Raw genomic sequence first — 25,087 nt, forward strand, 5'->3', positions numbered from 1 at the left:
CCTGGGTTCCACAGGATAGACTGGAGAGCCTGGAGGCATATCTGCTTGCCAACTGCCAGCCTTCCTCCTGGTGCCCTCCTATTCTAGAGGACAAAGAAGAGAACCTTCCTGGCTCTTCCTCTTCTGTTTTCCAGCAAGAGAATGAATGACACCGACACTTGCTCTGCTCAGCTGGGAAGGAAATGCTCCCTTCAGCCCTGCTTTTGGGGGCAAGACCTTCCTCTTCCCTCAAGGTCCCATCATTTACAGAAAGGGGGTATCCTTCCTGCCTTCTCTTGGGAAAAGTTTATTTCCCTTTAGTGCAGTTGTCAACCTCCAGGTGGGGACTGGAGATCTCTCATTATTAGAAGGAATTTCCAGGCACAGAGATTGGTTTATCTGAGAGAAAGTGGCTGCTTTGGAGGGGGGGCGGGCTCTGTGGCATTGAACCTCGCTGAGGTCCCTGCCCTCCCCAGGCTCCATTTCCAAATCTCCAGGAATCTTCCCATCCAGAGCTGGCAATCCAGCCCTTTGATACGTCCGTGCCTGGAAAAGTGCACTTCCCAGCAGGAGAACAAAAGACACTTAAAAAAAAAAACCCCTAGAAATTTAACCAGAAAAGATTTCTTTCCCTTCGCCTTCTGTTTCTTTTTCAGGATATGACTGGCCGGTCTGCAGAGCGGCCGTCAGAGGTTGCTGCCTCCCAAGAGCAAAGAAACCTCTTTCCAAATACTTCGGTCCTGTTCTTCAGTCTGGGCCTGGTTGTTGCAGGGAACTACATTTCCCAGAAGGCCTTGCGAGCACCATTGGCGTCAACCTTGTCTTTCCCAGGCGTTCCAGGGGGCCGTTTTTCTAGAGCGGGAGAAGGAAATCTGAGCAATATGGGGTCCCGCAGGGCTCCTCTTCTTCCTGGTCCCCCCCGGCTGGAGGGAGAGCCTGGCTTTTGCACGTCTGCAGGAGAGGTGAAGCGAGGGTTTCATGAAGCAGATCTCGGGCAAGAACCGGGGAGGGGAGAGAAGATAGGGGTGAAAGGGAGAGGAAGAGGTGGCCGGAGGGAGCTCCGAGAGAGCGGCTTCCTGGGCAGGATTGTTAGGGCGGGGCGGGAGGCTTGTGTGCCCCCCCCCCCCTTGAATGTGCAGTTGAGCCTGACCAAGAAAAGCCCAGTGGTGTGCAATTTTCTGAATTTCCAACATATTCTAGTTGTCAGAGGTTGAAAAGAAACAAGTGAAGTTTTCATTGCTGTCTGTTTGATGTATTGCATTCTTTTAGACCAGGTGCTCAGGAGCAGGTGCTCAGGAGCAGCAGCAGCAGCAGCAGCAGAAGGCCATTGCTTTCACCTCCTGCATGTGAGCTCCCCAAGGCACCTGGTGGGCCACTGCGAGTAGCAGAGTGCTGGACTAGATGGACTCTGGTCTGATCCAGCTGGCTAGTTCTTATGCTCTTATGTTTAATCCGCTCACTTGCCACTGGGATTCTTCTTTCTTCTTAAACACTCGGGGACAGGAATCAATGATCAACTAGGCAACATTTCCCTCTTTCAGAAATCCACAGTGTCCTTTGAGGAGATAGCCGTGTTCTTCAAGGAGGAGGAATGGGCTCTGCTGGATCCAAGCCAAAGAAAACTGTTCTGGGAAGTTACGGAGGAAAATTATGAGAATGTTGCCTCTCTGGGTAAAGATTGTTTATTTTATTAGGAACACAGAAGTGAAGGGAATGAGATGGATGGCAGCTTCCTTTAGCCCCTACATGGGGCTATGAGGCTGGTGGGAGGAGAGGAGGATGGTCTTGTTAATTTGACTAGGACAGGGGAGGGCCCTCCATCAGTGTCTGAGCTCCTATTCTGCATCTCAAAACTCTGGAGTTTGGCTCATGACGCTTGAAAAGAGTTCAGAAAGGAAGATTTTGGATTGCAAGGCTGGGAAAGGCCCCTGCCCGAAACCATTCTAGGGCACCAATCATCAAAAGTCTGCAGATCAGTCCATGAGGCTTGAAAAAGGTTCATTAAAAATATTTTGGATGGCAGGGCTGGAAAAGACCCCTGTCTGAATCCTTCCTAAGCACCAACTGTTGGGGAGAATCAGCTGGGCTTGACGGAATGTTGCAGGCAAACTCTTGGCAGAGGCAAAATGGGAATTGTCTGTGAGCATTTCTGTTTTGTGAAAAAGGTGGTGAGAAGGTCGATGGTATGTGGTAGAAAGAAGCCAGGTAAGAGATGCAATAGGTACCCGGTGATGAATGGGGATTTGGGAGCAAAATCACTTCCAAGTCACTCCCAAATTTCCATTCATCACATGGAACCTGGACTTGACCAGCTCAGAGCGGTTCTGGAGGAGTCAAGCCAGGCATGAATCAGGCCTACAATTTAATATCATTAACAGAGTCCAGGATGGATGAGGAAGGTGTGATGCATTGTCCCATCTCATTTCTGCAATTGAGGAAACATCTAAGTTTGCAAAAACCAAGGAGGTGAACTTTAAGATCATCTTAAAGCTGGTGGCCAAATTTCCTGTGCCTAGCCTTGTTTCCTGAGATGGAATGCTTGCCACAAAAAGCCAAGCAGGCAGGAAGAGCCTTTATTAATATAGATTAGGTCCCACTTGTTCACTAACCAGAGCCACCTCAAAGCTCAGTGTCCTCTCCGTGTTTATTGATAGATATGTGAAACTGCTCCACACAGTGACAAATGAACAATGAAAGCTTTGTTTGCGTTCCCATACACTTCCTTTTAAAAATTCAATTTGGGTCTAGTTGCAGGAAACTACATTTCCCAGAAGGTCTTGCAAGCACCGCAGAAGTCAACCCTACCTTTCCTAGGTGTTCATGGGGTGGTTTTTCCGCAAAGGGGAGAAGGAAATGTATGGAATATGCGGTTCCACAGGGTCTCTCTTCTTTCTTATTCCTCCTGGTTGGAGGGAGAATTTGGCTCCTGCACCTCTGCAGGAAAGGTGAGTTTAGGATTTCATCAACCTCATGAATAAGGGGCAGGGAGAGGAATTTGTTTGAATGGAAGTCAAAGAGAAAGAGGGAGTAACCAGAGAATGGCTTCCCAGGCAAGATCTGTGCATGGGGGGAAGGGTGGTTATGTTTTCATCCTCTTGAATGTGTCCCATACATCATGCTTGGGTTTATTTTATTGGTAATAGCAAGACAGAGTCCTGATCTAATCCATCTGGATTCATTGTCTGTTCTTTCTGGCCCATGTAAGTCACACTACTTGCAAATTTGCTTTTGGCACATTCCACAGACTAATCCCCCAACAGGCATTTGGCCATAGTTTACTCCTGTACTGGAAGTATTTTAAGTACCAGTTCTTACTTCTGTAGAATGTTATTCCCATGAGCATCCTCAAGAAGACCTCAGAATTAACAACTGGTCTAAAGGTTTATTTTCTGACAGAAGGAGGCAAATTCACCCTTCATGTATATGCTGCTCTCCACTTTCCTGGCTTCCACTCCTAAAAAGCACAGAGATATTCCGGACATAATCTGGGCCGAGATACTGTGAATTCCCATTATTTCTGGTGCCACAATTCCCACAATCATCCTGAATCTCATGCCAGTTTTGAGACTCCAAGCCTTCATTTAATTATTACAGATAAGAATATCTCCCCACTTACTAATTTTTCTGCCAGTTGTTTATCTTTGCCGTTCACTGTTGCTTTGCTGTGAAATCCATGCCACAATCCACAAATACCTGGAAAGGTTTCTGAGGCTACATGTTTGTGCTAGGTGTTTTGCATTTTGAATCTCTCAACCAACAAGCCCAAGGATCCCATGGCCCAGGGTGACTAGGCCTTGGGTTTGTTAGAGACAAAGTAGAACAAAAGACACAATGGCTTTAATGAGGCCAATTACTGTTTAGAGAGCTGAAGGCAAGTTTTAGAATAATGCAGACAAAAATGTTCAAAGTAGAATATAACAGGAAACATTTCTTTGTATTTTGGCTGTTAAAGGAGCAAGATTTTGTAGTACACAGATAGACAGTTAGGGTATCTTTTTAAACATTTGATTTGACTTAACCAAGAGAAGCCCAGTTGTTTGCAATTTTGTGAATTTGTATTTATAGGAGACTTTCAATATATTCTTAGAGCCTGGAAAACATTTTCCATGCCAATTTTTCTAGAATGCTTGGGGACAGGAATCAGTTATCAAATGGAACTTATTTTTCTTTTACAGAAATCCCCAGTATCCTTTGAGGAGGTAGTTGTGTCTTTCACAGCAGAGGAATGGGCTGTGCTGGATCCAGGCCAAAGGAAACTCTTCTGGGAAGTGATGAAGGAAAATTATGAGTCTGTTGCCTCACTCGGTAAGGACCTTTTTCCTTTTATTATAAATTGGGAAGAGAAAGGGAGAATCTTCCTTTAGCCCTCTTGAATTTCAAAATAGACTTTAATTTGCCACAGATAAAGGAATGGAACTCTTTCAGTAAGTGAGAATTACGGAAATATTTACAGTGCCTGAAAACAAGTAGCCACTGAAGGCATTTGTTTCTTAGTGGACAGACCAAAAGGGTCTCAATAAGTCCATTGAGCCCTATGAAGAACTTTCCAGTGGTGTGAAGGGGTTTTTTATGTTATGACTCCCCATGCCGCCAGAAAGACCGCTGGAGGCAGCAGTACAGTGGCACGGCGGCAGCATCCCCTGCCACCTTGGGCTGTTGATTGTGCTGCTCATGTAGTCTTAAGGAGGAGCTTTCTGCAGCAGATGTGAGAGATACTCTCTTTTCCCTTGATTGTTCATTTCTCCTTTTCCAAAATATCCTGATGTGTGGTTAAGTATTGATGAGGTTTTTTCAGGCTATACAGTAATTGTAGAAAATACCATTCCCTACTTGGCTGATTATAGACATTTGCCCCTTTTTCACTCTTATATGATTTCTGACTCCCTTTTGCAGTTTCAGATGTGAGGAAGATGAAGTGTGAGAAAGAATCAGGAAGGAAAGTTGTGAAAAATGATGATGTACAGGTTGAAGTGAAATCTTGGGATCAAGCGGTACCAAAGCACGAGTGCAGAAGGAAAAGGGAAATGAAAGATAAGCAGATGCAGGAATTGATTGACTGTCAGAGCAGAAAAAAGCCTAAGATCTCAGCCCAAAATGAAACACAGAAGAGAAATAGAAGGCATAATACTCCTGAGAATCATGAATGGTTCAGCTGCAAATTCAGTGTTAATACACGTCTCACTATTACAATGTGCTGGATATGTGGAAAGGGCTTCCGCTGGAGTAGTGAACTAAAAATACATGAAAGGATTCATACAGGGGAGAAGCCATATAAATGCTTGGAGTGTGGAAAGTGCTTCTCTCAGAATGGTCACCTTACTCTACATCAAAGGGTTCACTCAGGGGAGAAGCCATATAAATGCTTGGAGTGTGGAAAGTTCTTTTCTCGCAAAGATAGCCTAGCTGCACATCAAAGGATTTGCACAGGGGAGAAGTCATATAAATGCTTGGAGTGTGGACAGTACTTCTCTCAGAATAACCACCTAATTATACATCAAAAGATTCACAGAGGGGAGAAGACATATAAATGCTTGGAGTGTGGAAAGTGCTTCTCTCGGAACGCCCACCTTACTGTACATGAAAGGGTTCACTCAGGGGAGAAGCCATATAAATGCTTGGCGTGTGGAAAGTGCTTCTGTCAGAATGGCCACCTTACTGTACACGAAAGGGTTCACTCAGGGGAGAAACCATATAAATGCTTGAAGTGTGGAAAGTGCTTCTCTTCAAATGGCTACCTAACTGCACATAAAAGGATTTGCACAGGGGAGAAGTTATATAAATGCATGGAATGTGGTCAGTGCTTCTGTCAGAATTGTGACCTAACTGAACATCAAAAGATTCACACAGAGGAGAAGCCATATAAATGCTTGGAGTGTGGAAAGTGCTTCTCTCGGAATTGTGACCTAACTAAACATCGAAAGATTCACACAGGGGAGAAAGCATATAAATGCTTGGAGTGTGGAAAGTGCTTTTCTCGGAACGCCCACCTTACTGTACATCAAAGGGTTCACTCAGGGGAGAAGGGATATAAATGCTTGGAGTGTGGAAAGTGCTTCTCTCAGAATGGCCACCTTACTCTACATCAAAGGGTTCACTCAGGGGAGAAGCCATATAAATGCTTCGAGTGTGGAAAGTGCTTTTCTCGGAAAGACAGCCTAACTACACATAAAACCATTCACTCAGGGGAGAAGCCATATAAATGCTTAGAATGTGGAAAATGCTTCTCTCAGAATGGCCACTTAACGATTCATCAAAAGAGTCACATAGGGGAGAAGCCATATAAGTGCTTGAAGTGTGGAAAGTGCTTCTCTCTCAATGGTTGCCTAGCTAGACATCAGAAAGTTCACACAGGGGAGAAGCCATATAAATGCTTGGAGTGTGGAAAGTGCTTTTCTCGGAATACCAGCCTAACTGTACATAAAAAGGGTCACACAAGGAAGAAGCCATATAAATGCTTGGAGTGTGGAAAGTGCTTCTCTCGGAATGGCAATCTAATTGCACATCAAAAAGATCATACCAAGTGAGAGGACATATAAATGCTTGGAGTATGAGAAGGCATTCATTCAGAGACTATATATTACCTTACACCATAAGATTCACAGAGGCAACAAGCTATCCCATCACATGTAACCTGTAGGAAACTATATCAGTGACTAACCTTGCTAGTTTGTAGCCCTGACCTCTTTTATGGTAGGTGTCCTGGATGAGATTCATCTTTTTGCCATTTGTCTCCTTCCTGTTCCTGAACCAAATATATGTAACACCTTGTTAAGCCAAACCTACACAACTGTTTCTCTAAAATTCTCTATGTTCCTCTTTAAAACTCTGTTATATTAATGGATCATTCACCAATTTGGTCAGATTGATTAATACCTAATATTATCTCTTACAAAATGAAGAGTGCCATAATTTCCCTCTAGAAAGAACAATTTTAAACAGTGTCATATTGTGGATTAAGCTTCACGGTGGGCCAGTCTAGCCATGGGGACTGAATCTCCACATTCAGAGTTGGTCAATTTCTGAACATCAGTGCCAGGAGGCAACCTCTAAGAAAGGCCTTGGCCCTTTGGCTTAGTTGTTGGTCCTCCAATGGAGGTCCATCGGTTGAGATGGTTGGTTGCCCTTGGCTAGATGGACCACTGATGTTTTCCAGCAGGGCTCCTGTTAAGTTTTTTGTCCTAAATATATATCCTATTGGAAGACCAATGAACACCATAAGCCCGTGGTGGTGAACCTTTGGCACTCCAGGTGTTATGGACTACAAGGCAGGGCTGATGGGAATTGTAGTCCATAACATCTGGAGTGCCAAAGGTTCGCCATCACTGCGATAAGCTATCTTCTATATCCATTATGCTTACAATATCCCTTTGTAAGAAGGCTGTTTCATGGAGCCAGACTATCTCAGGGAATTTGACTGAATATATTGGGGGACCTTCTGGCCTTGAATCTTTGTTTCCGACTGTTGCTTGACACGGTTTTCGGTGTATTGCAAAACATTGCCCCAACACAATGATGTCATATTGTGTTGAGTGACTCTAATTTTCTTTCCCCCACCTCAAATCCTCCAGCCTGAAGACCATCAATAAAGTGCCGGGAATTGAGAGCTGGCAGTTGAAGGGGAGATTAAAAGCCCAAGCAAGAGGAGCTGGATGTGTGGTACAGGTTTCAGTGCTGTGTAGAAAACCAGCCAATCAGAGCAGGCTGGAAGTTTTTGCACCCTTAAGGAACTATAAATCCAGTGAGACCTACAAGAAGGATCTCTGCCTGGGTAAATAATTGTTTGTCAGTGTGGTACAGTAGTTAAGTGCAGTGGACTTTAATCTAGTAGCCAGGATGGTTTCCCCATTCATCTCCATGAAGCTTGCTGGGTGATCTTTAGCTAGTCATGGTTCTCTCAGTCCCCCTACTTCACAGGATGTCTGCTGTGAGGGGAGGAAGCAAAAGAGTTTGTAAGTCACTTTGAGACTCCTTAGAGTGGAATATAAATTCAAACTCTTCCTCTTCTCCTGCAACCTTGGGATCCTGGCCTCCTGACAGCTCCCTCTGCAGGAAGAGGAAGGAGCCTCTCAGAAAAGGACCATAGGAAGGGCTCGTTTCAAATGACCATTAAACCTATGTTGAAGTAGGGCAAGACAGCAGTTAAAGGGACTTCTCTTCAGTTTTCTGGCTTCTGTGTTTTCTGAGCTGGAAACCTGCGAGGATAGAATACCCAAAAGGGAACTGACACTGGGCTGGATATGTTATGTTAAATTATTTATTTTGCTCTTTCATTTCCATAAGCATGTAGATTTGAGAAAGATGGGAGTATAATGACAAATAAAAAAATAAATAACATGGTTAAAAGTAATTGATACGTTGTTCACTGAACTGGTTCTTACATTTTGATTAGAAATGCATAATATTTGAAATGGCAACTAGCAGGATATTAATTCCAGGGAAAACCTAGAATGATGTCAAGCTGTTTGACTCTGGAGCTTGGTCATGCCTCCAGCTGTTCAGGCAGGACTATGCAAATGTTTTGCTTACTTTCTTGGACTGTAGAGGGCTGTACCTTTCCAGTCTGAATAGCCCTGCTATTCAGAGAAGCTCTCTAGCTCCACAGACTGAAAATCAATCTACAGCTATTTCTCGACTTGCCCTACTATGGAGGATGGCCACAAATCTAAAAAGGGAAAGGAGGAGGTCCTTAAAGAAAATCACTTCACCCTGAGAAACCAGTCTGAGAAAAGACCCCATAGAACAGAGGAAGGACCCTCATTTTTCATGAGAGCCGATTATGAAATAAATGTAACTTGGTCAGGCTAGGCCCGGGGGATGAGGTATGGCTGCCTTGGCTGGTCCCAGAATAGCACTGGCGGGATGCCTGGACTAGTAAGCCCACAGCGGGGTGGGTGGCTGCCTTGAGGAGCCTTAGCAGGTCTGCAAGCTTGCTGAAGCTACCCCTCCCTCCCTTGTACCTGAACTGATCTAGTGCCGGGCAAGATTAGGACTGAAGGGGTGTTGCATCAACTGGCTTGCAGGTCTGATAAGCCCACTCAGTTCACTGAATTACTCCCCTGCCATAGAAGGACCATCAGACAGGATCTGGGCAAGAACATAAGAAAGAGCCTGCTGGATCAGACCAGAGTCCATCTAGTCCAGCACTCTGCTACTCGCAGTGGCCCACCAAGTGCCTTTGGGAGCTCACATGCAGGAGGTGAAAGCAATGGCCTTCTGCTGCTGCTGCTGCTGCCACCAAGCACCTGGTATGCTAAGGCATTTGCAATCTCAGATCAAAGAGGATCAAGATTGGTAGCCATAGATTGACTTCTCCACCATAAATCTGTCCAAGCCCCTTTTAAAGACATCTGGGCCAGCCATAAACAGACCTATCCTGATTCCTCACTAGTGACAATTGTGAATTCACAGGAGCCCTCTGCCATCAATTCACGTCTTGCGGAGTCCAGCCTCATGACCAAGAGTCCCAGGGACCTTTAACAGACAAATGTCAATTCAGCAATCCTGGATCATGACTCAGAGCAATGTCCATGGATCGAAGATAGTGGATCAGGTCTATGGAGTCTTTGGGGACTGGTCTCTCCCCTCATGGGCCCTCTCCCAGATTTCAACCATGGGCCAATTGGCCTGTTATGCGATTTCCTCCATCAGTGAGCTCAAATATGGCGGCAGCTGCAGCACCACATTTACCAGGAGCCTGCCTATCCCACCCAAAATACTGGCTGGCAAGTGCTGGAATGGGTTTTCCTCTGGGGCATAATCTGATGGTCGTATTACACCTACCAAGAGTGAGGGGGTGAACACCTGGCATTGGGGGCCGTAGTGAACCCAATCACTGCATTTCAGGAAGAAAGTTTGCCAAAAGTAGATCCCCATATGGTCATCATTTAGATCAACAGGAGTCCATTGACCCTGCCTGTACAAGGTTCTGAAGGTCTTTCTCCAGCTTGGCCCTATAAGGAAATTATAAGTTCTGGTCCTTCCCTCTCCTGCTATGGGCCAGATTGACTGAGCAGGGTGGGGCTCTTGCAGATGGTATCATCTGAGCCATTTTAGCAACTTCTCAAGCACAGTGAGCTTCTGCTCTCTAGATCCTAAACGCCAAACCTTTCAATGGAGATGAAAATGGCATGGGTTACACGCAGAGATCAGGAGGAAACGGATGCTTGGGAAGGTGGACTCTGGCATTTGAGCCCACTGAGGTCCCCATCCTCCCCAGACTCCCCCCCCCCCGCCCCCCAAATATCCAGGAATTTCCCCATCCAGAGCTGGCAGCCCCGTCCTTTAGTATGTCCATGCCTGGAAATGTAGAGCTCCCAGCAGGAGAATAAAGTACTGTAAAAACCCTCTAAAGATTTGAGAAGAAAAGGTTTCTTCCCCACCCCCGAGGAGCGCGGAACCCTCCTTGCTGCAAAGACTTCTGTTCTTCCTTCTGGGTCTGGTTGTTGCAGGGAACTACATTTCCCAGTAGGCCCTGCGAGCACCATTGAGGCCAACCCTGCCGCTCCCAGGCATTAAGGGAGGCGGAGGAAGGGCGGCAATACTTTTTCCTAGAGCGGGAGAAGGACATTTGGGCGATATGGAGCTTCTTTCTGGTTCCCCCCAGCTGGAGACACAATCTGACTTTTGCATGTCTGCAGGAGAGGTGAGTGGAGGGTTTCTTAAAGCAGGTCTTGGGCAAGCAGGGAGCTTTTCATCCCCTCGAGTTTCTTCCCCTGCAAACAGCCTGAGATTGTTTTATTCTTAGCAGCTGAGCTAGGCGGACCTCTTGACCTGACCCAGGAGACTTCGTGACCTGTTACTGGCCCCCGTGGCTCCACACTCTGATGTTTGGCCATATTTTGCTAATTTTGTTTTCACTACCTACGATTGTTTTCTCTGGTGTATGAACCCAGTGAGCATCATCCTCAAGAAGAAGATCTCTGCACTGGCAACAGGTCTGGGAGTTTGAAAAGGAAGGGATCAGATTCACTCTCCCTGCCTATCCGGATTCCTGTCCATTTCCCATAGCAAAATATTCGAGGGATTTTCTTTGATTAATCTGGGAAGGAAAAAAAAAGAAAATAGACCATGTAAAACGAAGGCAGAGAAACAAGCGGTGCAGAGGGAATTAAATTATTTAATAATTAGTTTTTGCAACTCCTACATATTTTGCATGCTGATTCATCTGGGAAATTGATAAAATGAAAAATGGAATAATAATAGAAATGTATAAGGTAAAATGATTTTTTATAACATTTAAAAGTGTATTTTCAAAGGCTTTCACTGCCAAAATCAACAGGCTGTTGAGTTTTGTGTGCTGTGTGCCCGTGGTGTTTTTGCTCTTAATGTTTTACCTGCATCGATGGCTTGCCATCTTCAGACATGTGTCACGGTACGATGTTAACATGCTGACACAACGTTGTCACTTGCAGTTAAAGGCATGTTGTACAAACTGCCCACATTCCAAAGTGCACAAATTTCAGAAAAGGTCTCTGAAGCAGCAGTTTTGTGCTGGGTGTATTTGTATCTCTCACATGGTCTGGGAGATAGCCTTATTTAAGTCCACTTATGTTTGCAGAGATAGACACAAGCTTAAGAGTAACACATAAAACCTCAGCAGATTGAATATTTGTAAAGCAAAAAACTGTCAGTGGAATTACAACTGCTGTGCGTGTCTTCAATTACACATGCAAGATAATAGTGCTGTTTTTGAACCCGGTATACAGTCAGATATTTTGGTTTGTTTTTTCACTGAACTGAACTTCACTAAGATAAGCCCAGTTCTGTTCAATTTCCTGAATTTGTATTTCTGGGACACTTTTAGTATGCTCTGCTTATCAGATGTTGAAAAAAAATCATTTTCCACAGCTGTTGGTTTGATGAATTCCATTTTTTAATCAACATAGTGTCTAATGGGATCCTTTTTTCTTTATTGAGTGCTTGGGAATAGGAATCAATTATCTACAGGTACCTATTTTCTCTTTCAGAGATTTGCAGTGGCCTTTGAGGAGGCAGCCATTTTCTTCACAGAAGAGGAATGGGCTCTGCTGGATCCAGGCCAAAGAAAACTCTTCTGGGATGTTACAGAGGAAAACTATGAGAGCGTGGCCTCTCTGGGTAAGAGTTGTTTCCCTTTTGTTATGAACATGAAAGAGAAGGGAGGGGATGGCAGCTTCCATTTTCCCTCTTGAATTTCTGGACACACTTCCATATGCCACAGAAGAAAGGGCAGAGGTCCCACAACTGGAGATGTTACAGTGCTTGAAAAACAAGCATTCAATATTTCACACTATAAAGAGAAATCTGTTGATGTTTGGGAGACATGGACAATATTCAGTTTTTCTCCTGCTAGAAAATTGCTGCAGCTCCTGTGCTCCTCTTTGGCCTTTCTATTTGGATGCAGAGTGTGTCTCCTGCAATCCATTGTTTGAGTAGTAATAGTAGTTTATATACGGTTAACAACCAGTAAAATAACAATTCATAAAAAGCACCATTGTTTGAGTGACTGAGGCTGATGGGAGGAGAGCCGGAATGGTTTTATTAATTTGACTAAGCCAGAGGAGGAGCTTTACCTTGGTGGAAGAAGTCCATGACACTTGGGGAAAAAAAGTATTCAGACAGGAAGATTTTGGGTTGCAGGGCTGGAAAAGCCCCCTGCCTGAGATCTTCTCAAGGCACCATCCCTTCGTGCAAATCAACTGAGCTTGATGGAAAGTTGCAAGAAAAACTCAGCAGAGGGAAAATGGGAGTCATCTGCGAGCCATTCTGTTTTGTGACAAAGATGGTGAGGAAGGGATGTAATACATAGGAAAAGGGAAGCCAGGCAGGAAATGTGAGAGAAGTTTGGTTCAGGGGGTCCAAAGTTATGGACCCGCAAAGGGAAGCCCCATCTACTATTAGCTCCCATTGGAAACAATGGGGGATGGGGGCACCCCCTTTGGGGGTCCATAACTTTGAACCCCCTAAACCAAACTTCACCAAACCTGGCTGAAATCCTCAGGAGTGTCACCTGATGATAACCTGAAATTTTGGTTCCGCTAGTCTAAAAACTGTGCCCCCTGCCGGCCGACAAAGCAAAAACAGTAAAATAATTTGTTAAAATACATTTTTAAGTTTTGGCGCCCCCTGCAGGCATGCGCCCGGTGCGACGCGCGCACCCCATCCCCTGGTAGCTACACCACTGGTCCCTTGCAATATTTAATGGTAGTTTCCATACTGACTGAGCAGCTCTGCCTAGGGATGCCATCCTCCAGAGAGGGCCTGGAGATCATGGAGATCACCCTAAATTACAAGTGATCTTCAGACTACACAAATCACTGTCCCTGGAGGAAATGGCTCCTGTTGAGGGTGGACACCATGCCCATGTACCTGTCAGAGGTTCCTTCCCTGCCCAAATTTCATCCTCCTTTGGTTTCACCCTCAGATGTTCAGGTGTTTCTCAACCTGGTGTTTACAAACCTAGCTCTGCCTCCTGACAAAAGAGTTGTGGCAATATTGCCTCAGAGATCAGTCTTTCCTGGCAAACTGTAGGCAACATTAGATGTTCATTCTTCCCTGTTTGGACCCAAAATGGCTTGTTTATTTTTTCATTTCCCTCCCCAGCCCAGCGAGGTAGATTAGACTGAGAATGTGTGCCAGACCCACGTTCAGGCAGCAGCTTTCACTGACAAAGTGGGGATTTGGCCCTGGACCTTCTAGACTGTCAGACTGTCTACCCACTAGACCAGGGGTAGGGAACCTTTAACACTCAAAGAGCCATTTGGACCCATTTTCCACGGGAAAAGAAAACACTTGGAGCCGCAAATAATTTTTGACATTTAAAATAAAGATAACACTGTATATATTGGGTTTTTTTACCTTTTACTCCGCTCATTCTGAGAAGCGCATGGATGCGCCCGCCTGCTGCCTGCAGGGCGGGCAAGGATGGGGCCAGCGGCTCAGCCTCACCGGCCGCCAAGAAAGCGCCCGCCCCGCTCAAACGGGGCGGGCGAGAGGGGAAGCCCGCGGTGTGGCCCAGCCGGCCAGGGGCAATTGGTGCGCCCGCCCTGCTGCCTGCAGGGTGGGCAAGGATGAAGCCGGTGGCTCGGCCTCACCAGCCGCCAGGAAAGCGCCCACCCCGCTCCAATGGGGCGGGCGAGAGGGGAAGCCCGCGGCGCAGCCCAGCCGGCCATGGGCAGTGGGTGCACCTGCCTGCTGCCTGCAGGATGGGCAAGGATGGGGCCGGCAGCTCGGCTCGTGGAGCCGCAGTGCAAGGGCAGAAGATCCGCATGCGGCTCTCGAGCCGCAGGTTCCCTACCCCTGCACTAGACCTATCTCAATTCAATAGCTCAGGGACATTTTTAATCTCCTTCCTGTGTGTTTTCATAGAGTGGAGACTTTCCACCCTCATGTCTCTGCTATTGGCATTTTCCTATAGCTTGAGCCAATCGTTTGAGCGAGCCGTTGCTTCCCTGGCAAATTAGCTGAGGAACAGCTAATCCATACCAGGATGGTCTGATTCAGTTCCTTTTGGGCACTGCAAGTCCCATCATCATTCCAAGGTGGGTGGCCGGTTTTTAGACACCCAGCTTTCTTTTTTGATGAGTTATACCTTCCACTATCAACTGTAGCTTCCAATGCCAAAAGCCCTTGGCTGGGAGTAGGGTCTGGGGATTATGTGGTCCAGGATTTTCCATTTCCTTCCATGTTTGGCATGGCTTTGGGTGGGGGAGTTCCTCATTTCCCACTGTGTCCCCTGTTCCACACTATTTCCCTTTTTGTATGTGTGTGGTTTAAGCCTTCTTCTTAGTGTCAAGTGTTCTAAAGGCACCAAGAGTAAAGGCTGTGGGTCCCTTCCGTGAGGTAAGTTTTGTATTGAGGCTGAAGAGGACAGAGATTACTGAAGCAGGCGGCTTCATAATAAGCATAGCAAGCTGCCCCCAAAAGTGACCAATCGAGCAAAGAAACTTTCTCTTCCATGTTCCCAAATACATTGGGTTTTTTGTTCTGTTTGGATCTTGGTACAGGGAGCTACACTTCCCAGAAGGCCTTGCAAGCACCAGAGAAATCCATCCTGCCTTTCCTGGGTGTTCATGGGGTGGTTTTTCCACAAGGCAGAGAAGTAAATTTGTGGAATGTTCAGCTCCACAGGACCTCTCTTCTTTCCCATGGAGAATTTGGCTCTTGCACCTCTACAGGAAAGGTGAGTTGAGGGTTTCATCAACTTTGTGAATAGGGGAGGGAAGAGGAAGTTGGTATGAATGGGCGTGAAAGAGGCAACATTGGGAGTAGCTTACCTGGCACAATATGCGCAATTTTGCTTTCTGGACGTTCCATCGTCTAATCCCCAAAAGAGCTCTTTGGTCATATTTTACTTCTACAATGGAAGTATTTTAAGTACCTTCTGTTGCTTCCTGTGGAATGTGATTCCCACAGTCTTCATCCTTAAGAAAGCCTCTGAATGGGCAACTGGTCAGCACAGATTTGCCCCTGACATGTCCTGCCAGACCAACCTCGTTTCCTTCTTTAATTGAGGGATGAGCTTACTGGATCAAGGGAATGCTATCCATGTTGTTTACCTGGATTCTGGTAAAGCCTTTGACAAGGTTCCCCATGAGGTCCTGATCAGTAAACTAGAGGCCTGTGGACTGTACTCTAAAGATAGTTATGAGGATAAAGAACTGGTTGGAGGACCACACTCAAAGGCCCCTCCCGCACACGCAAAATAATGTGTTTTCAAACCATTTTCACAATTGTTTGCAAGTGGATTTTGCCATTCTGCACAGCTTCAAAGAGCACTGAAAGCAGTTTGAAAGTGCATTATTCTGCATGTGCGGAATGAACCAAAGAGTAGTTGTCAATGTCATTTCATATGGGTGCTGTGTGGTTTCCGGGCTGTATGGCCGTGTTCTAGCAACATTCTCTCCTGACGTTTCGCCTGCATCTGTGGCTGGCATCTTCAGAGGATCTGAAGATGCCAGCCACAGATGCAGGCGAAACGTCAGGAGAGAATGTTGCTAGAACACGGCCATACAGCCCGGAAACCACACAACACCCAAGTGATTCCGGCCGTGAAAGCCTTCGACAATTCATTTCATATGATTGAAGGGAAGTGTCCAGTGGGGTGCCTCAGGGCTTTTCAATATTTTTATAAATGATCTGGATGAGTGTGTGGAAGGACCACTCATTAAATTTGCAGATGATATCAAATTGAGAGGAGCAGCAAACACAACACAAGATGGAGATAGAATTCAACAAGATCTGAACACACTGGAAAAGTGGGTGAATGTGAGCAAGAGGCAATTCAACACGGATAAGTGCTGAGTTCTATATCTAGGTAACAAAAATGAGGAACACGCATACTGGGTGGGGGATACACTCCTGAGTAGCAATGTGTGTGAACAAGATCTTGGGATGTGGGTGGACAGTAAGTTAAATATGAGCAGCCTGCGTGATACCGCAACACAATAATAGACTAATTCAATCTTGGGGAGTAAAATAGACTAATTCGATCTTGGGGGTAACAACAGAGGCATAACATATAGATCGCAAGATGTCATAATACCTTGGCACACTGCATAGTACTTTGGTATACAATACTCACCTGGAGTACTGTGTACAGTTCTAGAAGCCTCACTTCAAAAAAGGATGCAGACAGAATGGAGCGGATGCAGAGGAGAGTGATAAGGAAGATCAGGGGCCTGGAGACCAAGCTGTAGGCAGAAAGTCTGTGGGACTTGGGAATGTTTAGTCTGGAAAAGACTGAGCATCATTGCTCTCTTTAAGTATTTGAAAGGCTGTCACTTAGAGGAGGGCAGGGAGCTGTCCCTGTGGGCAGCAGAGGATAGGACTCACAATAATGGCTTTTAACTACGGGCAGAAAGGTTCCCTGGATATTAGGGGAAAAACATTTACAGTATGAGCTGGGCAACAATGGAATCAGCTACCTAGGGAGGTGGTGAGCTCCCCCTCACTGGCAGTCTTTAAGCAGTAGCTGGACAAACTCTTTTCTGGGATCCTTTAGACTGATCCTGCACTGAGCTGGGGTTTGGACAGATGGCCTGTATAGCCCCTTCCACCTCTATGATTCTATAATTTGTGTTGCGATAGAGGGGGTCCAATTCCACCTCTATTTCTGTGTTGCCCTCCAACTTCTTTTTTTCTTCTTCTCACAAGTAAATCTTTGCTTCAATTCCTGACACTACAGGGATGCTACAGACATAATCTGGGCCAGGATATTGTGATTCCTATAATTTCTTGCATTGTAACTCCCGCAATCCTGAATTTTTTGCCAATTTTGGGGTTCCTAGCATTCATTTAATGATTTAGGGTAACACTGTTCCCCTCACATACTTACTATTTTTTCCTGCAATATGTTTATCTTTGTCTTACGCTGTTGCTTTTATTTGGAATCCCATATCTGTTGAGATCATACTGTGGCTTACTTTCAGTTGAAGGGTGTCTTGTACAAACTGCAGCCTTTCCACAATCCACCAATATCTGGAACGGTCTCTGAGGCTACAGATTTCTGGTGGGCATTTTGCGCCCTGCACCTCTCAACCAGCAAGCCCCAAGGTTCACACAACCTGAATACACCTTGGGCTTATTAAGGAGAAAAAAGAACAAAGGCACGTTTGGGTTGATTTGGCCACTACCCTTTTAAAGAGCTAGAGGCAAGCTTTGGAGTGACGCAGAATGCCACTTCAGAGAAAAATGTTCAGAGTAAAAACCTTCTCTGGAAACATAATGTCTGTGTTATTTCTGGGGTTAAACATACAAGATAGTATAGTAGACAGTAATAGACAGAGTAAACATTTGAGTAGCCAAAGTTCTTTTCAAGTTTGTGAATTTGTATCTCTGGGACACTTTGAATATATTGTAAGTGTTAGAAGCTGAAAACAATTAAAGCAGTTTTACTTTCCATTTCTTTCTTTAATGATTGGGGACAGGAACTAGTCATCAAAAGGGACTTATTTTCCTTTTACAGAGATCCCTAACATTCTTTAAAGAAATAGCAGTGTTCTTTACGAGGGAAGAATGGGTCCTGCTGGATCCAGGCCAAAGAAAACTCTATTGGGAGGTGATGAAGGAAAATTATGAGACTGTTTCCTTTCTAGGTAAGGATTTTTCCTCATTGTTCATTGGGAAAAGGATGGGGGACATCTTCATTGGCCTTCTTGGAAAGACTGGAACTCTCACAGAGATGGATATTACAAATCTTAAAAATGAAAGCATGAATTATTTCCATGCAGTAAAGAGAAATGTGTTGATGAAGAGGGCTCTGATCATGAGGGATGGACAATATCTAGTTAGGTTAAAATCCTAGCATTGGAAGGGGCCATACAGGCCACCTAGTCCAATCTCTGCTCAATATAGAATCAGCCTAAAGAATCCTTGAAAAATGGTCATCCGGCTGCTGCTTGAAGGCTGCCAGCAAGGGGGAGCTGACCACCTCCCCACACAGTTGATTTCATTGCTGAACTCGTTTGAGCATTTAAAAAAATTATTGCTAATCATCTGGTACTTTTTCGTTCATAATTTGTACCCATTATTGTGAGTCCTATCCTTTGCTGCCAACAGAAAAAGCTCCCTGCCCTCCTGTAACTGAACACCTTTCAAATTCCTAAAGAGAGCAATCATGTCTGCCCTCAACCTTCTCTTATCCAAACTGAACATTCTCAAGTCCCTCAACCTTTTCTCTCATGGTTTGGTCTCCAGGCCCCTGCTGATCCTCGTTTTTTCCCTCTGTACCTGCTTAATTCTGTCCGCATGCCTTTTGAAGTGAGGCCTCCAGGCTAACCAATGTTGTATATGTGTGTATGTGTGTGTGTGATTGGCCCACACACATGGATATTTGTGGATATTTGAATGTGAGTCTTGCAGACCCTAGTATGAATCTGGAACCACTTCCCCACATTGATATTTGCAGTGTGGCTGCTGTTGAACAAGAGCAAGAAGACACTCCTGGGTGAATCATGTGAATTGTATGGTATCAAGTTGCCTGGCTTGGATTATATAGTTAGATTTTTATACTGCCCCTCCCCTTTATGCTTGGGGTGGTTTCCAATCATAAGCATTACTTTGCATATAATAAAATGCAGAATACAATAAAATCAGTCAGTTAAAACCATATGATTTCTACAAAATCCTGGTGGCAATAATATAACTAATTAGCAAAATGAATTAGGACAAAGGAGATCGGGGGGAAGGCCTTAGGTGGTAACCATTAACACCTCAACCATATGCCTGGTGAAACAGATTTGTCTTACAAGCCCTCCAGAACTGCATACGATCCCACAGCACCCTTGTCTCACTGGACAGAGCGTTCCACCAGTTGAACTTCCCCAGGTACGACAAGTAAATTCTTGCTTGCAGACCGAAGTGGAATGGGAGAGATGGTTCCATAGGTACATTGGCCCCAGGCCATTTAGAACTTTGTACGTGGTTCTAAAACCTTGAGCATAACCCAGTATTCCACCTGGAGCCAGTGCAGCTGGCGGACCACAGGTTGGATACATGTCTACCATGAGGTTCCAATAAGGACCCTTGCTGCTGCATTCTGGATCAACTAGAGTTTCTGGAGCAGGCCCAAAAGTAGCCCTGCATAAAGCGAGTTACAGTAATCTACTCTAGAGGTGACCATTGCATAGATCACTGTGGCTGACAAAGATGGTAAAATGCCATGTGAGTAGCCTAATGTACCTGAGTCATCGAGGAAAACGCCCAAATTCTTGATGGTTGATGCAGCAGCTGAATGCACCCAGTCAAGAGTTGGCAACTGGCACTCTCCCATTTGTCTCTTTTGGCTTGACCACAGGACCTCCATCTTAGCTGGATTTAATTTCAGCCAGCTCTCCTTCATCCCCTCTGTTTTCCTTTGTTCACTCATTTCTCCTTTTCTAAGGCATCTTGATATGTGGTTAAATATTGCTTAGGTTTTTCCAGGCTACACATTATCATTGTAAAAAAAAAAGAATACCAGTCCCTGCTCACTGGTATTTGTACCTTTTCATTTTTATTTGACTTCTGATTCTCTTTTGCAGTTGCAGACATGATGGAGATGGTGAGTGAGAAGGACTCAGGAAAAGTTGTTGTGGGAAAAGTCAGCCATCTTCGGGGAGTAGTGAAATCTGGATATCAAGCCGTACCAAAGCTAGACTGCAGAAGGAAATGGGAAGTAAAAGGGACACAAAAGCAGGAATTGGTTGGCTGTCAGAGCAGAAATAACCTTGAGATCTCAACCCAAAATGAAACACAGAAGAAACATAGGCATAATAGTCTTGTGAATCAGAATGGGTTCACCTGCAAATTCAGTTTGAGAAGGTGTCAGATGATTACAGCGTTTTCGAAGATGTATAAATGCTTGGAATGTGGAAAGAGCTTCAGCTGCAATAGTGAACTAAAAAGACATGGAAAGATACACTCAGGGGAGAAGCCATATAAATGTTTGGAGTGTGGAAAGTGCTTCTATCGGAATAGGGATTTAACTAAACATCACAATGTTCACACAGGTGAGAAGCCATATAAATGCTTGGAGTGTGGAAAATGTTTCTCCCTGAATGGCACCCTACGTAGACATCAGAAGGTTCACACAGGGGAGAAGCCATATAAATGTTTGGAGTGTGGAAAGTGCTTCTCTTGCAGCGGTGATTTAACTAAACATCAGAAGGTTCACATAGGGGAGAAGCCATATAAATGCTTGGAGTGTGGAAAATGCTTCTCTCGGAATGACAACCTAACAGCACATCAAAAAGTGCACACAGGGGAGAAGCCATATAAATGCTTGGAGTGTGGAAAGTGCTTTTCTTGGAATGCCCACCTTACTGTACATGAAAGGGTTCACTCAGGGGAGAAGCCATATAAATGCTTGGAGTGTGGAAAGTACTTCTTAAAGAATAGCAGCCTAACTGCACATCAAAGGATTCACGTAGGGGAGAAGCCATATAAATGCTTGGAGTGTGGAAAGCGTTTTTCTCTGAATGACACCCTAAGAAGACATAGAAAGGTTCACACAGGAGAGAAGCCATATAAATGCTTGGAGTGTGGAAAGTGCTTTTCTCTGAATGACACCCTAAAGAAACATAAGAAGATTCACACAGGAGAGAAGCCGTATAAATGCTTGGAGTGTAGAAAGTGCTTCTCAGAGAATAGCAGCCTAGCTGCACATCAAATGATTCACACAGGGGAGAAACCATTTGAATGTTTGGAGTGTGGAAAGTGCTTCTCTCGAAATGGTGATTTAACTAAACATCATAAGATTCACGCAAGGGAGAAGCCATATAAATGCTTGGAGTGTGGAAAGTGTTTTTCTCTTAATGGCACCCTAAATAGACATCAGAGAGTTCACATGGGGAAGACACCATATAAATCACTAGATCGTGGAAAGTGCTTATCAAAGAAAAGCCCCCTAACTGCACATCAAAGGCTTCCAACAGCAGAGAAGCCATATAAATGCTTGGAGTGTGGAAAGTGCTTTTCTTGGAATGGTGGCCTAAGTAGACATCAAAGGGTTCACACAGGGGAGAAACCGTATAAATGTTTGGAGTGTGGAAAGTGCTTCTCTCAGATTGGCACTCTAAGTGCACATCGAAAGGTTCACACAGGGGAGAAGCCATATCAGTGTTTGGAGTGTGGAAAGTGCTTTTCTAAGAATAGCAACTTGACTGTTCATCAAAAGATTCACACAGGGGAGAAGCCGTATAAATGTTTGGAGTGTGGAAAGTGCTTCTCTCAGACTGGCACGCTAAGTGCACATCAAAAGGTTCACACAGGGGAGAAGCCATATCAATGTTTGGAGTGTGGAAAATGCTTTTCTAAGAATAGCAACCTGACTGCTCATCAAAAGATTCATACAGCGGAGAAGCCTTATAAATGCTTGGAGTGTGAAAAGTGCTTATCTCAGAACGAAAAACTGACTTCACATGAAAAGGTTCACAAAGGGGAGGAGCTGTATAAATGCTTGGAGTGTGAAAAGTGCTTCTCTCAGATTGGCACCCTATGTGCACATCAAAAGGTTCACACGGGGGAGATGCCATTTAAATGTTTGGAACGTGGAAAGTGCTTTTCTAAGAATAGCAACCTGACTGCCCATCAAAAGATTCATGCAAGGGAGAAACCATATAAATGCTTGGAGTGTGGAAAGTGTTTTTTGCTTAATGGCACCCTAAATAGACATCAGAAGGTTCATCTGGGGGAGAAGCCATATAAATCATTGGAGCGTGGAAAGTGCTTATCAAAGAAAAGCACCCTAACTGCACTTCAAAGAGCTCCCACAACAGAAAAGCCGTATCAATGCTTTGAGTGTGGAAAGTGCTTTTCTTGGAATGATGGCCTAAGTAGACATCAAAGGGTTCACACAGGGGAGAAGCCGTACAAATGCCTGGAGTGTGGAAAGTGCTTCTCTCGGAATGACAAGCTGACTGCACATGAAAAGGTTCATACAGGGGACAAGCCGTATAAATGCTTGGAGTGTGAAAAGTTCTTCTCTCGGAATGACAAACTGACTGCACATGAAAAGGTTCACAGGGGGGAGGAGCCATATAAATTCTTGGTGTGTGGAAACTACTTTTCCCAGAATGACAACCTTTTGTCATTCATTCAGAGTCAAAGTGTCTCCTTATACCACATGATTCACATAGAAAATCCATCCAATCACAGTTAGCATGTACGAAACAGGTTAAAGTGGGTATCCTTGCCAGTTTGTAGCCCTGACCTCTTTCATAGTAGCTGCCCTGGATGAAATCCATCTCCATACCTTTTGACTCCTTTCTGTCCATGCCTTCTTATTTTCCTCAAGCAAATAAATGTAGCACCTGGTTGAGGAAAACCTACATATTTTTCCATAAAACTCTCCTGTGTTCCTCTGCAAAACCCTGCTATGTTAAAGTATCATTCACTAAGGTGGTGAAATTGATTAGTACCTAATATTACCTCTTAGAAAATGAAGAGTCTCATAATTTTCCTGCAGGAACTTATTGCAATCTGAGAAAATGTGATAACTGTGAATTAAATTTCATGGAGGGCCATTCTTCCAGTGACTGCTAGCCATGGTGCCTAAAGGGAATCTGCACATTCAGAGGCAGTCAACCTCTGAGGGAAATACCTTATTTTCTTTCCTTTGTTGTTGGTCCTCAAAAGGAATTGGTTGTCCCCTGTGTGAGATGGTTTGTTGCGCTAGACGGAGGACTGATGTGAATAAGGTTATGTTTCTAAATACCTGTCCTCCTCTTGAAAGACCAATGGCCAATGTAAGCTATCTTCTATATCCAATAGGCTTACCATATCCCTTTGTAAGAATGCTGTTCCATGAAGCTGGAATATCTTTGGAAATTTGATAGAATATACTTGGGGACCTTCTGGCCTTGAATCCTTATTTCTGGCTGCTGTTTGCTTGTTTTGGGGTGTATTGTAAAATGCATCCCCATTCAATAGCATCACTTTGTGTTTCACACCAGAAGCAGAGTTGTATATTGGAGTGAAACCAAGGCCCCTTCCGCACAGGCAAAATAATGTGTTTTCAAACCACTTTCACAACTGTTTGCAAGTGGATTTTGCTATTCCGCACTGCTTCAAAGAGCACTGAAAGCAGTTTGAAAGTGCATTATTCTGCATGTCCCCACCCAAGAATGCCACTGTCAGTTGGCAACCATGTGTGTTGTGGAGATCTTGGGAGTAAGGGTCAGCAAAGGGTGGCAGGATTGAGAACTTCCAGGAGAAGGGGAGGTCAAAGTCCCAAGCAGGAGGAATTGTGTGTCTGGCACAGACTTTAGTGCTGAGTAAGAAACCAGATAGAAGAGCAGGCTGGGAGTCCTTGCACTCTGAAGGAACTTTGAATTGAGTGAGACATTGGAGGCAAGATCCCTACTTAGAAAAATATTTGGTAGTTCCTGCTGGGACCTCATGATCTTGGCCTCTCTGTAGGAAGGCTTCACTCTGCAGGAAAGGGGAGGAGCCTGAAACTACCCAAAAGGACCATCAGTAGGGCCCCTGCCTGAAGCAGCCCTTGAACCCAGAGAGGAGGAAATGGGAGGATGGACCTTTTGGTTGTAGCAGGATTGATCAAGGCAAGAGTTGACTGCTATACAGGGTGAGAGTGCAGTTAAAGTGACTTATGTGCATTTCTCTGGCTTGTGGGTTTTCTGTGTGGGAGGATAGAATACTCAGTGGGGTGGTGGCCCTGGGGTGGGTACACTGCGGTCTTTCATTTCCACAATCCATTTGGTAATACTCATTAATTACAGTTCTTTATGCATATAGTTGTGAGAAGGTGGCGTATAAATGATAAATCAATTAATAAAATGGTTGAAAGCAACTGTTATGATTACATGTTGTTAAACTGAATTGGTTTGTTACTTTCTATATTTGAAATTACACATACATACATGCATACATAGCCTTTATTGGCATCATACCGCAAAGCAGTTTACAACCAAGAGTAATATTAATACAGCTCAAAATAACCATCATTTAATATTTAAAAACTTCCCTTTACGGTAGAGTACCAATTATATGAAACAAAAACTTGGCGACTAGTTCAGAAAAATCCTGATTAGAACTATCCAAAAAATACTATATCCTTTGGTCATCTATCATATCCATGCATTGTGTTGTACCACCTCCAGCACTGCTGGTACTGCAGTCCATGATTTTTGGCGCTGCTGGCCCCCTCCCAGCCTTGGGACCGGACGCCATAAATAAATAGATAAATCAATAATGTCATTTCAATTCAATTTTATGTGGATGCTGCTGTGTAAACGTTAAGGGTTTTAATGTTTATATTTATATTTACTCCGTATATACTTGTGTATAAGTCGACCTGCATATAAGTCGAGGCACCTAATTTTACCACAAAAAACTGGGAAAACTTATTGACTCGCGTATAAGTCGAGGGTGGGAAATGCAGCAGCTACTGGTAAATTTCAAAAATAAAAATAGATTCCAATAAAATTAATTGAGGCATCAGTAGGTTAAATGTTTTTGAATATTTATTTCAAAGAAAAACAGTAAACTAGCTCTGTAAGTGGAAAAGAGGGTCAACAAAAACAATATGGTCTCAACAATAATTTTAAAAGTACAAAAACCTTAGCTCAACCAGCAACCAAGCTAAAACACAAGAGTTAAAATCCTCCAAAACTGGATTTTTGGTCAGGGG

The 25,087-nt window shown here is 44.5% G+C and overlaps 1 protein-coding gene across 1 annotated transcript; it reads left to right on the forward strand.

Annotated features, from left to right (window-relative positions):
• The first annotated feature begins 680 nt into the window (after positions 1-680).
• LOC125428903 (zinc finger protein 208-like) lies at positions 681-24,259 on the forward strand. Its single transcript, XM_048489611.1, has 6 exons — positions 681-941; positions 1,521-1,650; positions 2,728-2,924; positions 4,155-4,284; positions 4,873-6,396; positions 20,346-24,259. Exons 1-6 carry the CDS (start codon positions 861-863, stop codon positions 22,595-22,597), a joined length of 4,314 nt encoding a protein of 1,437 aa, XP_048345568.1. The 5' UTR covers positions 681-860; the 3' UTR covers positions 22,598-24,259.
• The last annotated feature ends 828 nt before the right edge of the window (positions 24,260-25,087 follow it).

The sequence above is a fragment of the Sphaerodactylus townsendi genome, linkage group LG03, assembly GCF_021028975.2.
Source record: "Sphaerodactylus townsendi isolate TG3544 linkage group LG03, MPM_Stown_v2.3, whole genome shotgun sequence".
NCBI classification, from domain to species: Eukaryota; Metazoa; Chordata; class Lepidosauria; order Squamata; family Sphaerodactylidae; genus Sphaerodactylus; species Sphaerodactylus townsendi.